The 11,429-nt window shown below is 49.4% G+C and overlaps 4 protein-coding genes across 4 annotated transcripts; 3 read left to right on the plus strand and 1 right to left on the minus strand.

The window, feature by feature from the left end:
- Window positions 1-3,443: 3,443 nt before the first annotated feature.
- Window positions 3,444-4,946, plus strand: LTR84_012800 (uncharacterized protein; the record flags this gene model as incomplete). The annotated part of the gene is made up of 2 exons (XM_064856316.1): window positions 3,444-3,584; window positions 3,666-4,946. The coding sequence occupies 2 exons, from the start codon at window positions 3,444-3,446 to the stop codon at window positions 4,944-4,946; spliced, it is 1,422 nt and encodes a 473-aa protein (XP_064699740.1).
- A 67-nt stretch (window positions 4,947-5,013) lies between these two features.
- LTR84_012801 (uncharacterized protein) lies at window positions 5,014-6,132 on the plus strand (the record flags this gene model as incomplete). The annotated part of the gene is made up of 4 exons (XM_064856317.1): window positions 5,014-5,223; window positions 5,280-5,801; window positions 5,851-5,889; window positions 5,944-6,132. 4 exons carry the CDS (start codon window positions 5,014-5,016, stop codon window positions 6,130-6,132), a joined length of 960 nt encoding a protein of 319 aa, XP_064699741.1.
- A 1,877-nt stretch (window positions 6,133-8,009) lies between these two features.
- LTR84_012802 (uncharacterized protein) lies at window positions 8,010-9,711 on the plus strand (the record flags this gene model as incomplete). Its single annotated transcript, XM_064856318.1, has 2 exons — window positions 8,010-8,273; window positions 8,320-9,711. The coding sequence occupies 2 exons, from the start codon at window positions 8,010-8,012 to the stop codon at window positions 9,709-9,711; spliced, it is 1,656 nt and encodes a 551-aa protein (XP_064699742.1).
- Window positions 9,712-10,093: 382 nt separating this feature from the next.
- Window positions 10,094-10,888, minus strand: LTR84_012803 (uncharacterized protein; the record flags this gene model as incomplete). The annotated part of the gene is made up of 1 exon (XM_064856319.1): window positions 10,094-10,888. One exon carries the CDS (start codon window positions 10,886-10,888, stop codon window positions 10,094-10,096), a length of 795 nt encoding a protein of 264 aa, XP_064699743.1.
- Window positions 10,889-11,429: the final 541 nt, after the last annotated feature.

Genomic DNA, 11,429 nt, shown 5'->3' on the forward strand with positions numbered 1-11,429 from the left:
TCCAAGACCATGCCCAGTAGACCAGGATTGGGATAGATGGCTAGTCACCAGTGGAGGAACTACGTCCCTGCTACTTCACTGCGTGATGGTCGCTAACCCCCAATAAGGCATTGCTGATATCCTAGGGCACGCCCCTGGACTCTTCTACCGGAATGAGCTCCTTTGAGCCTCTGGCACCATCTACCTCTCACACAGCTCCCAATAGCGGTAGCACATTTGGTATGCGATTTCAATCGCCGAGAACAGGGAACACCTCGTTGGCATGAGTGAAGCACACTTTTACACCACTTCGCTCACAAAGGCCACTTCCTTGCCCGGTGCCGGAGAGGACATGCGCATTGAGAAAGCCTGTCCTATCGCAGTCCATGCTAGTGAGGATAGAAATGACTGAAGGTCTTGCAGGATGGAGATTCGGCATGAGCGGTATGCTCCGCTGATAGTATGTCCAAGGATTCGTGCCTAGGAAAGGCACAATTCAGGGCTAAGGTATGTGGCGTCGGCGGATCAGAAGGCAACGCCTTAAACATAAGCTTGTGATTCCTTGGGTCTACGGAGCATGGTGTGTATATCCTTCAATATCGATCCTTGTAGGGGATCCGCGGATGGAAACGTCCATCTACAGGGCGATGTAGAGGTTGCAGAGGGTATGAGACCAATTTCGAGAAACATTAGGATCGGCAGCAAGGTGGTGGAGTAGAGGTTCTTCGGCCGCAGCCCTTCGCTACTTGATCTAAATAAATCCAGAAAGACGGGAAGAAAAGGAGCAAAAATTTGGTAGTCTGGAACCTCCCGCTAGTTCAAATCGTAATGTGTCTAGTAACCCGTCTCGTCTTCCACAGTGGGTAGGGGCTGGAGTCTGAAGGGATACTGACCTACGGTACGTGAGACTTAATACATTGTCTTCAAGCCATCAGTCATCCCTGATTCTCACTTTTGGTGCCAATCTTCAATATAATCATGGGTCGTTTCTTCTCTGGACAAACTTGTTCTGACTTCGTACGCCTGTACTATGATTAGATCTCCGGATCGATCCCATATATTCAATAGAAGTACTTACGGGGTGCTCTGCTCGCTTTGAGAAGATGCTTTATCACTAGAATCGTAATAGGGATGCGTTTCTTCATAAATCTGCAGACAGAAGTTAGGAAACGCCGTGAAGGCGAATAGGGATATCTGACCAGTTTTGCGCTCATCATGGCTGAGTTTTTAATTCCGAATGGCTTGTGGTCGCCTAGTTCTGGACAGCGATTGGGATGACCATCTTTATGCTGCTTCTCACGATTATCGCGAGTGGTCCGACGGTAGAACCTCCTACCACAAGCGCCACAAGCCGACTTACCTTTATTCGATACTCGTGCTCCTGTCCCGGGACCTGTATACTCAGCGCCTGACCGGTGTGACTGGGCTTTCGGGAAGCCAGGAAACTCTTTGGGTTCGGTGGTGGAATAAGGGGCTGTCACACTTGCTCCAGGGGTCTGTGATCGTGAGTGCTGCTTTAGATCTTGTTGCTGCTTAAGCGGATATTCGCCCAGCAAATCAAGCATATACTTGCATGTCTCAAGATCAAGCTCTTGAAAAAAGGACTAAGCTGAGTCTTAGATTTCTGCTGTGGAATATCGCTGCCAACTCACCACTATTTCCGCTCCAAGGCTCGCTCTCGATCGTTCACAACCTTCATCTTCGACCTTACGTTTCTTGACTTTTTGTTCATATCGACATTTTTTGCTAGCGATCCGATCTTCATCCTCAGCCTTACGTTTCGTGTCAATTTGTTCAGCTTCCCGCTGATCCGAGAGAATTTCCCCAAGGTCTTCGACATCGCGATCTGACCCTAGCTGGTCGGCTTGGTGGTCGAGAGATGCGTGCTTGGCCCGCAAAGCCTGGACTCGAGCATCAAGGTCGCTTTGGTTTGCTGCCGCAGTCACACAATATTGGATGCGCTCCATGATGGTTACTACTCCGTCACGATAGAGTGACAATAGTGATCCTGTACGGATGATGATTCGGTCGTTTTTGTAGGGTGAAGGAATCTAGGCCATGGCTATAAATAGCATATGGGTTCGCCCCTATTTCTAACTTTGGCGATGCTATTCATAGATGCCGTCCCAAAATACCCAAAAGCCTCGACTACAGAATCAAAAAGCTGATACTGTAAAGAGAGATTACAGCGTAGTTTGACTTGAGGAAGTTAAGGTGGGAACTTGATAACAGCTGGGAGTCCAGGTCTCTCAGCAAATCGAACGGAACAGGTCGGACGGCGGAGGCAACTTTGCCGAAAAAAACAAAGTCATAAAGTCACGTGAAAAAGGCCGGTGAAAGGCTAAAGGTAAGCCAGTCTGGATCAGTACTGAGCCCCAACGAGGCTGAAAGATCGCGCATATAGTATACTAAGTGGGGATCATAAGGCACAGTCAACAAAGGTAATTTTCGTTAGCTCAACACTAACATACGTGACGCTTGGCAAATTCTCTAGGCCCTCACTGCCTAAACACAGCCTAAGTTCCGGCGGGTTTTAGTTAATGCTTAGGGGCATAGCGCCTAAACCCACCCTTATAAGCCTCTCGTCAAGAGTCACGTTCCTTCGGGTCGAGCTAACGAAATTACCCTTGTTAACTGTAGTTTAGAATAGTAGCCCAGCATGTACATACTGTTGCTCATGAGGGCCCAATGATCCGCACTAGGCTCTCTATGCTCCACCCTACAAAAGTGGTAATGATAGTGGCTACCTAAACCAAGTGGCAGAGGATCCTTGAATGTACTATCAGCCGAGCATAGCGCTCATGCCAAATCCTCTGGTCCGCAAGACCTTCGGTCATTCCTATCCGCATTACCAGTGACTGCGAGGGAAAGACGCCCTTAATTGGCATGTCCATACAGGTGCCACGCCGGACGGCGGCCTTGTTGGGCAAAGTGGTGCAGGGTGTCCCTGTTCTCGGCGGCCGTGGTCTCATACGAAATCGGCCTCGGTCATGAGGAGTTATTTGAGAGGTGGGTGCTGCCACGGGAGCTCAAAGTGACTCATTGGGGCAAAAGAGTCCAGGCGCAGGCTCCAGGCTATCAGCAATATCTCGTTGGGGTTTAGTATTCATCGAGCGAAGTGAAGCAGCCGGAAAGTGGTACTCCATTAACGAACATTAATCTATCCCAGTCCTCGTCGAACCCTAGCCATTGCGCCCTGATGATTGGAAGGCGTCGAAAAATACCGTCGGAAGCTGCCCGTCCAGACCAACACTGTCGACTGATGTGACCTCGGACCCTTAGCTGATCCGTTCAGCTTCCTAGGAGGTCGAAACGCCTCTGGCCACAACGGTTAAATACTGCCTCGATCCTTTTGTTTTCCTGCTTCTCTCTCTCTCTCCTGCCTCAGCCAATTCCACCTCTCGTCAATGAACTGTGTGTTCCCCGGATCAATTGGTTTCGTCGTCTCGCCTGGGGAATTGACGATGAAGTCTCGAGCGTCTGACTCCAAAGGATCGTCGCTCGGTGCTCGGTCCGCGAACACGCAACAGGCACTGTCGCTGCTTCGGCAGCTTGTTGATTTGATGGCCTCCGGCATGGTTGCGAACATGGAGGATCTACCAGAGGTATGTGGAAGTTGAAGATCCTAGGTGCTGATAGCCGTATCTCACAATGGACTACCCTAGTTCCACGTCGAGATTTAAAAGCTTTGCGAGCGAGCCCGTGAGACTGCCTGCGCAGTCGGGAAAACGATACAGCGGCTCTGTGAGAACACCATCTCTCATCAAGAGACGGATGGGCTGCGTAATGGCTCTGCCCACTCCAAGAAACGCAGAGCTGTTTCCAATAAGGACTTGACGTATCGACCACCTGTCGCTGCGAAGATCTCAAGTGCAAAGACCAAAATCTTGGACATCACCGACGTTGTACTATACTCCGTTCAGGATCCTGAAGATATTACCGAGCTGGGTGACATGGTCACTCATCCCTCCCAAGCCTCGAATGACGTTGTCAGAGTTGGTCACATCGCCAGTCGAATCACATTCAATCAACAACCGTATGTGCCACAGGAGGGCCGTACTCTGAATTTTAGACCTATGCCGCTTGATCACAATACGGGCCAGGCAGCCACTGTGGACGAGCACTTGGAATCTGCTGTGGTTAAGGTTGGGTTTACTTCAGAAAGGAACAAAGCCGAAGCGGAGCAACGATTGGGTTTCGGCACACCACTACTCCAACAAACTGGAAGCGCTTTAATTGTGTTATCCACGCAGATACAAATTGCAGCGTCCTTAGACCCAACGAAAGAGGTTAACGGAGTCAAGGTGGGGATACCAGCTGAGAGCGTTGTTTATTCATCGGTATCGGCGATAAATTCATGTTTAACAGAGCCCGCCTCCTTAATGGACATGATTCTTGAAGCTGTGCGCATCATCCATCAATTCAGCAAATATCCTTACGGGGTTCCTCGGGCTGTTCATTCGAGGATTCTGCAGTCCCTTGGGAAGAACTATCCTGAGGCCAATGACGTATCCAGGGTGAACCAGTGGTCTGACGGTTCTATGTGGATGCAAGTGCTCGAAATGGGCTCGTCGGAGAATCAAAGAGTGACGATCTTGAATATGCTGGAGTATATGGGAGCGTGGGATGATAACCAGATCGAACGGTCACTGACAACAATCCTCACCAAGAAGAATAAACCGGTTGGTCGCCGAGGTGCTGCCATCCATGTGCTGAACGAAATGCAGCACTTGTCAGCGGATACGACTCGACTAGGAACATGTCTTAGTGGCGTTAGGAGAATTGACTTGCAAGATGAGGGGAATAGTACACATCATCTGTCCTCGGATCGTGGCTTAAGTGTCGCTAAGCAAGACAAGCGGCTCCAGAGGAAGCGCATCAGCATACAGCTCACCAGAGGCCAAAAGTTGAGTACGAAACTTATTAAGGGTTTGGGCCTGGGAATCCTATTTAGTCCCAAGATCTAGTAACCCTTCTAACACTAAGCTCCTTTCACTGGCTGACGTTATATTCTTCCGTAGGGAGCTCACCAAAATGAGTGGGGAACAGCTCGATGTGATGATCAGAGATATTCAGAAGGACCCAAGAAGGATTCTACTATTGGACATCCTAGGTCGACAACTGGAAGATCTAATCGCTGAAAAGAGTCCGGATCTCCACGAACTGTGTGAGACATTGAGAGCAGAAAACCTCGTGTTAGAGGAGGAATGCCAAGTACTTCATGCCATTCTCTGCGTGGACGCTGTGAGTACCATCGGACGAATAAGAAATCTGGGGCTGATGCCATAATTTCGCACCAGGATGCCGTCTCAAAGGCAACCTTAAATGCTGCTGTGGAACAATTAATCAAAGACGTCGGAGCCAAGGTTCTTGGCAAGCGCAAGATCCGCGAGGGTAACAGTGTTGCGATTAACAATGGAGTGGAACTCGATAGCAACATATTTCGGCGGCTTCGCGAGGAAGATTGGTTTGATGCCTGGACCATTGTGGCGGCGATGCAAATATCGGACAAGCCTTTCTTCGTTCACCATGGCTATAGCGTTCCATTAGACGAACTGGGAAGAAATGAGAGGATGAAACCTGTCAAGCGACCTCTTGCTGGCTGGGCCCAGAAGATTATTGACTTCCGCAAAAAAGCTTATGAGATATATGGGGATTCGACACGTCTGGTGTACTTCTGCCCTCTGAACCATGGCAACCGGCATTTCACATTGCTCGAGATCAATGAGCGTGAAGAAGTTATCCGTCACTATGATTCGCATGCAGACCAAAGCGTAATCCACGGCACCATGAAGCTGACACGAGTGCAGAAGTTGGTGAAAGTGAGAGGACCTTCATTAGCTATGTGGAGAGATTCTGACGCGATTGTAGGAAGAATTCGGTGACTTAAAATTCACATTTCGTGAAGCTGTAAGTGTCGAACACCGGTGTCACTGTGGAGGGTCTGAACTGACTGGGAATCAGCCCACGCCGCAGCAAAATGACAGCTGGAGCTGTGGTGTTAGGGTTGTCTGGAATTTCCGACGTTTGGCGAATAATCTCCCAGTTGGGGATTGGAACATGACACTTAGCCCGGAACGTATGAAAATGGAGATTGTGGAAGGGTTTGCCGCGTGCATTGAGAATGGAGCCATGAAGAGATATAGGGAGTAAAGCCTTCATGCGCATAGTGTTTTCATATCGCGATGGATCGATTAGACGTTGGAGCAACGTGTCCCGACTTCGCCGTAGGTCCATTTTCATTCCCAACCCAAGGTATCTAACTGGTTAGAGACATCCGAAGTTATGGGGTTGCAATGTTGAACTCGACGTGTTGTGTCCTGAGTCGTCCTCTGAGCAGTGAGAGCACTGCCGTACGCCGATGCACGGAACCATAACCTAGGGCGTCGAGAGTCCAACCGGAGAGGCGAAGTTCCGTGCCGCGTGCTCGGTTATTGTCGCCAGGGCGCCATCATGGCCATTTTGAAGGCCACGTCGCTGCACCTAAGAGGCACCCACCAGTCGTACTATAATGTAGCGTCTGAGGTAGGCCAAAGGTGCAGATTACACTGAAATAAGGTGCGTTAATTTATCCATAGTATTAGAAAGACAGCAGTTCAGTTGTTAATAGTGCACTTTCCTTGGCAGCTGTGTCCACAGATAGTCTTCTCCATGAGCATGAATCGTGATCTGAGGGACGCTGGAACCGAATAGGCAAGCCATAAAACCAACATCACTGGAGTGGTGCATCCCTGTGATTGAAGTCACGTCGGGGCGAGCATCGAGAGGGGATTTTCATTGTCGAAGTTGGATTCCCACCGCATAATGGCAGTGTGGATGCTTCATAACTTGGTTGTTGGGCGGTTTCGGCTAGGGCTGTCAAACCTTTCGCTACCAGGATGGAGGTGGCTCTAAGCCATCACGGTTGTGTGGGTAACAACGGTGGATAGTGAGCGTTAGGCGCCGTCTGGAAATCGACTGGCCGACTTGATAATAACGTCCACCTTCAGCAAATCGAGATGGAACTAGTCGAAGCTGTGCAGACATTAATCCTTGACAAAGTGCCAATGGAATCGAATAGGATAGCACTGACGTGGGGGACTTTTGGCTAGGTAAGAGCAGAGGGGACATTCTGCCACTTAGGAGTTTGAGAGCATGAAGGGACGAGCTGCAGGGTCTGCCAGGATATGGCATGTGCAAAGAGGATGGGTACCTGGTAGACCTCCACTCTGTCTGGTAGGCACAGCGACGGAAAGACTGCAGCGGTCTTTACTATTGGTCAGCACGAAACTCTCGATCTCCCGGCCGGTCTGGGTATCTGAGCTGTATGCCCATCGACTGGCCTAGTCACACCGAAGAGAAGAAAATACACCAGGCAATGAGCGTGAGTGGCAATCGATGAAAAGTTCTTAGCGCAGTAAAGGGTGAGATGTGTCACTAGTTTCCTAGCATATTGTTTGAACGTGGATTTCCTCGCAAGTGCTATGCAGTCGCGGCTTCACGTGCTGGTGGTGTGGTAGTGGCAAAACGTGGAGCTATGACAATCGGTTCTCTTTCCTCACCTGTTCGGCCCACTCGAGTCAATTTAGCTTGGGGTCGGATGACTTTAGATCATTTGACAAAGTTGTCGGCAGATGAGATGCTCGATTGGAAAATCCTATCAAACATGAGCTTGACCAAATGGAGGAGGCACTTCAGTCGAACCTGCTTGGGGTTGTCCCTCGCAAAAGCGGAGGCCACAAAACCCTCGTATAGGTGACTGATCCACAAGAATCATCAAGAAATATATCCAATGGCTTTGGAACTCAACCCTCCGTACACGAATGTGGTACTCTTCGGATTGCTGGAGTGATAAGATTGTCGCGGGTGGTAAATGTTTTGTTGGTAGCGTGTTCTCAACCAACCCGCCAAGACTTACACAACCCAACCATCCCTCCTTCAGCTGATGTCACATGTAACTTCGTCTCAGCGCTTAAGGAATCGACTGCGACTGAACTTCGCCAGCAACAATATGAAGCCGCCCACTCCTTTCTCTCTCACTTCGAGCAACCATGGCACGACGAAACAGTGCAACCATTCCGAAGACCAGAAGACAGTCCCTGAATCTGCAACACCAAGGTCATTTATTCGCTTCCTCCTTCAGTACACGACTGCCCAGCAAGGGGAAACGTCCTCAAGGTATCATCAAAGGACAAAGGCAAACCCCTCTTCGACGGAGCGCACGTTTGAGCCGCTTGATTGAGGTTGATGAGACTCAGCCAAAATACAGCAAACAGCCTCTACCATCGCCAGTCAGCGACATTAAAAGTCTTAAAGTAAGTCGTTAATTTTGTGCTGCAATGGAAGACTAACCCAGTACAGCGTGCACACCCACCTCCTACCCATCTACCATCGAAGCCTCCGAAAAGGAGACGAGAAGCTGAAGAGCAACTAAAACCGCCCTCTTCAAAACGACCGCGAACATCATGTCCTGAACCCTCTCCTCAAGACGTCGATACCGTTACATATTGGACGCAGACATATCACTGGCCAAGAGGATACTTCGATGAAAGTGGTGAAATGAGTCATTTACTGGCCCGAAAGAAATCGACAGCGTCCCTTCGCAGAAAGCGATCAGATAGCGAGTCTGGCGCACCAAGCTCCACTACACCGAGTGACCAGAAACCTAGAGAGGAGAAGAGTGCTCCTTATCAAGACCCACGGTACAACTCGCTTCTCGAGGCGAAAGGTAGCTTTATGGGCAAATATGTTGGCCGGAGTGAAGAGGGTCCTACAACAACGAGCAAGAAAGAGTACAAGTCCTTGCTTGAAGCCGAGCAGGTAGTTCCCGAACAGTCCTTGTTTCAGGATGATTTCTTCGAGGATACCTGCGAGATGGTACAGAACAGAAACGAAGCAAAGGTCATTCAGGATATCGCGAGACTCATCGTTCCTTCCGCGCAATCATTGGCGGTTCAAGGGGCGAAGCATTTAAGGTGTCTTGTCGAGAGCGTCAACGAGGGCTGGAACAATTCTATCCCAGTCACCAAAACACGACCTCAACCAGATTATTCTGTGGGGTTCAAACGCTCGGCATTTACAGAAGATCAAATTCAGAAGCTCCAGCCATTCGTCGGCGACCTCTTCGACAACTCCTTCTTCATGGGCACTTGGTACATGTACTTCCCCTTCTTCTCGAGTGAAGTGAAGTGCGGTGCGGCCGCACTCGATGTGGCAGATCGTCAGAACGCGCACAGCATGACCCTTGCTGTTCGAGGGGTCGTGGAACTGTTCCGACTCGTGAAGCGTGAGCAAGAGCTTCATCGTCACATCCTCGCCTTTTCCATTTCGCATGATCACCGGACAGTGAGGATTTATGGCCATTATCCTGTGATGGGGGGCAAGAAGACCACGTTCTACCGTCATCCAATTCGTACTTTCGATTTTACTGAATTGGACGGCAGAGAGAAATGGACGGCGTACAAGTTTACTAAGAGTATCTACGACACCTGGATGCCTGCGCACTTCAAAAAACTTTGCTCGGCAATCGATGCAATACCGCACGATATACATTTTGAAGTCTCTGAGGAATCGGATCTGCAATTCACTTCATCATCGGGACTTTCACAAGGTCTGGAAAGCCACCATCTCGCGGAATCAGGCACCACATATGATGACGACCTGAGGCTCCTCGACCCCCTGCGGCTGACACCAGAAACTTCTGTTACCCAAACATCAGAACAGGCGACGTTCAAAAAACCAAAGAAGAAATGAAACTCGGTATTCACTTGGCTAGAGAACTTCTGGAGATAGAAAGGTTAGATCAGAGCAAAGTCATTTCGACAATGTTGCTGTCTTAGAATCTGCATTTATCATAGTGTTTAAGAACAAGTAGCAGGCAAGTTCTCATCCCTTGGTTGCAGAATTTGCTGGTACTCTGCTGGCTCGGGAGGCGGACATCGTGGCCGAAGGAGGCAGCAAATGCAGACATCTCTAGTTGCAAGCCTTCATCAAGAGTTCGTCTCGTGTCAAGAATTCCACGCAGATGGCAATCACAACCTGGAGTTGATAGGCAGAGGACATTTTCAATCGAACTCCAACGATCCAATTCCCCACTCCTTCTCGCAAAAATTGGCGAGTTTCCCTTAACAACTGCTCAAATGGTTGGGCAAGGCCAAAGTCGCCGTATACCGTTCCGAATTGCCATTCTCATAGCTGGAAAATCATACCATGACAATGGCTTGGATCGCTGTACACCCATGGAATCTAAATCTTGTTTTAGAGCGCTCATCGACTCGTATTGTCCCTGCCAGCAACACATGATTATGGAGCGAAAGCGAAGGTTCTCCACAGATGGAAAGAGTTGTTGACGATACATGTCCTCCACGTAAGATATTCTTCCATCCTGTGACATGTGCTTGGTCTCGTGGTAGAACGGCGGTGCGCCTGTCTCGATTTCGAACACGGTACAGCCAAAAGCAAAGATATCAGTTGCCCTGTTAACAGGAGCATCCGGATGCTCTGGCGGTCGATAACTATACTCGTCATAGTTCGCCAATGCTTCTTGGTCATCAAGTTGAGAGCCACCGAAGTCAATCCACATCGCGATATCATCTCCGGAGACAATGACGTTGGCAGCGTTGAGATCGGCGTGTATGACATTGTTATCATGCACGTACTGCAAACCACGGGCAAGTCCACAGACCCATTTTTCTTGCTGTTCATGTGAGATGTCGCCCTCTTGCAGCATTTCTCGCAGACATCGTCCCGCCTGCAGAATAATTGTTCTGTCTTGGACATCAAGCATTTCTACCACATTTGTATGCTTGCCTAGTCGCTGCAGGACGTTGAATTCTCGGATGAAATTCTCGTCATTGCCGCTATATATTTTTGCAGCTTGATTGCCGGTGATGATTATTCTAGCAGTCGATCCCTGAATGTGCTTCGGCATTACCCAGGTACCCACGGTCAATTAATCTGTTGGCATGGGTGTGATGAACGACTTCATAAGGTGATACAGAACCATACTACTTCCGCCCGGGGGCGAGTTGAGTTCTTATTGGGAGAGCTGAAGAGGGTTAAGGAAACTCTAAATCTCATTTTGTTCTTGTTATGTGGCGCAGTTAGGCTCGCGTGACCTTATCCACGCGAAATTGACCTTCTGTCGGCCTGACCCGTGGGAAGGTGGCCAAGGCACGTGACGTATCTGGCAGTTCATCTTCAGATAAACTATCCCACATAGTACTGCAGATAATCAATCATTTCAACAAAGTCATGACGCATGGCTATCATCTTCCACCTATGCTCAGCGTCCGGCATTATTGTCCATCTGGAAGAATGTGTTAAAACACATCAGCAAATTTGTTGTGGTTGCGATCGCTTACATTCTCAACTCGAACTGTTCCCACTGACACTCCCGAGTCACGGCAGGTCGGACATTGGCCACCAATAGGAGTGGACCCGAACTGCGCTATGTCGATTCTCTCTGTGGC

Source organism: Exophiala bonariae, assembly GCF_035927105.1.
Source record: "Exophiala bonariae strain CCFEE 5792 chromosome Unknown scaffold_80, whole genome shotgun sequence".
Classification (NCBI taxonomy): Eukaryota; Fungi; Ascomycota; class Eurotiomycetes; order Chaetothyriales; family Herpotrichiellaceae; genus Exophiala; species Exophiala bonariae.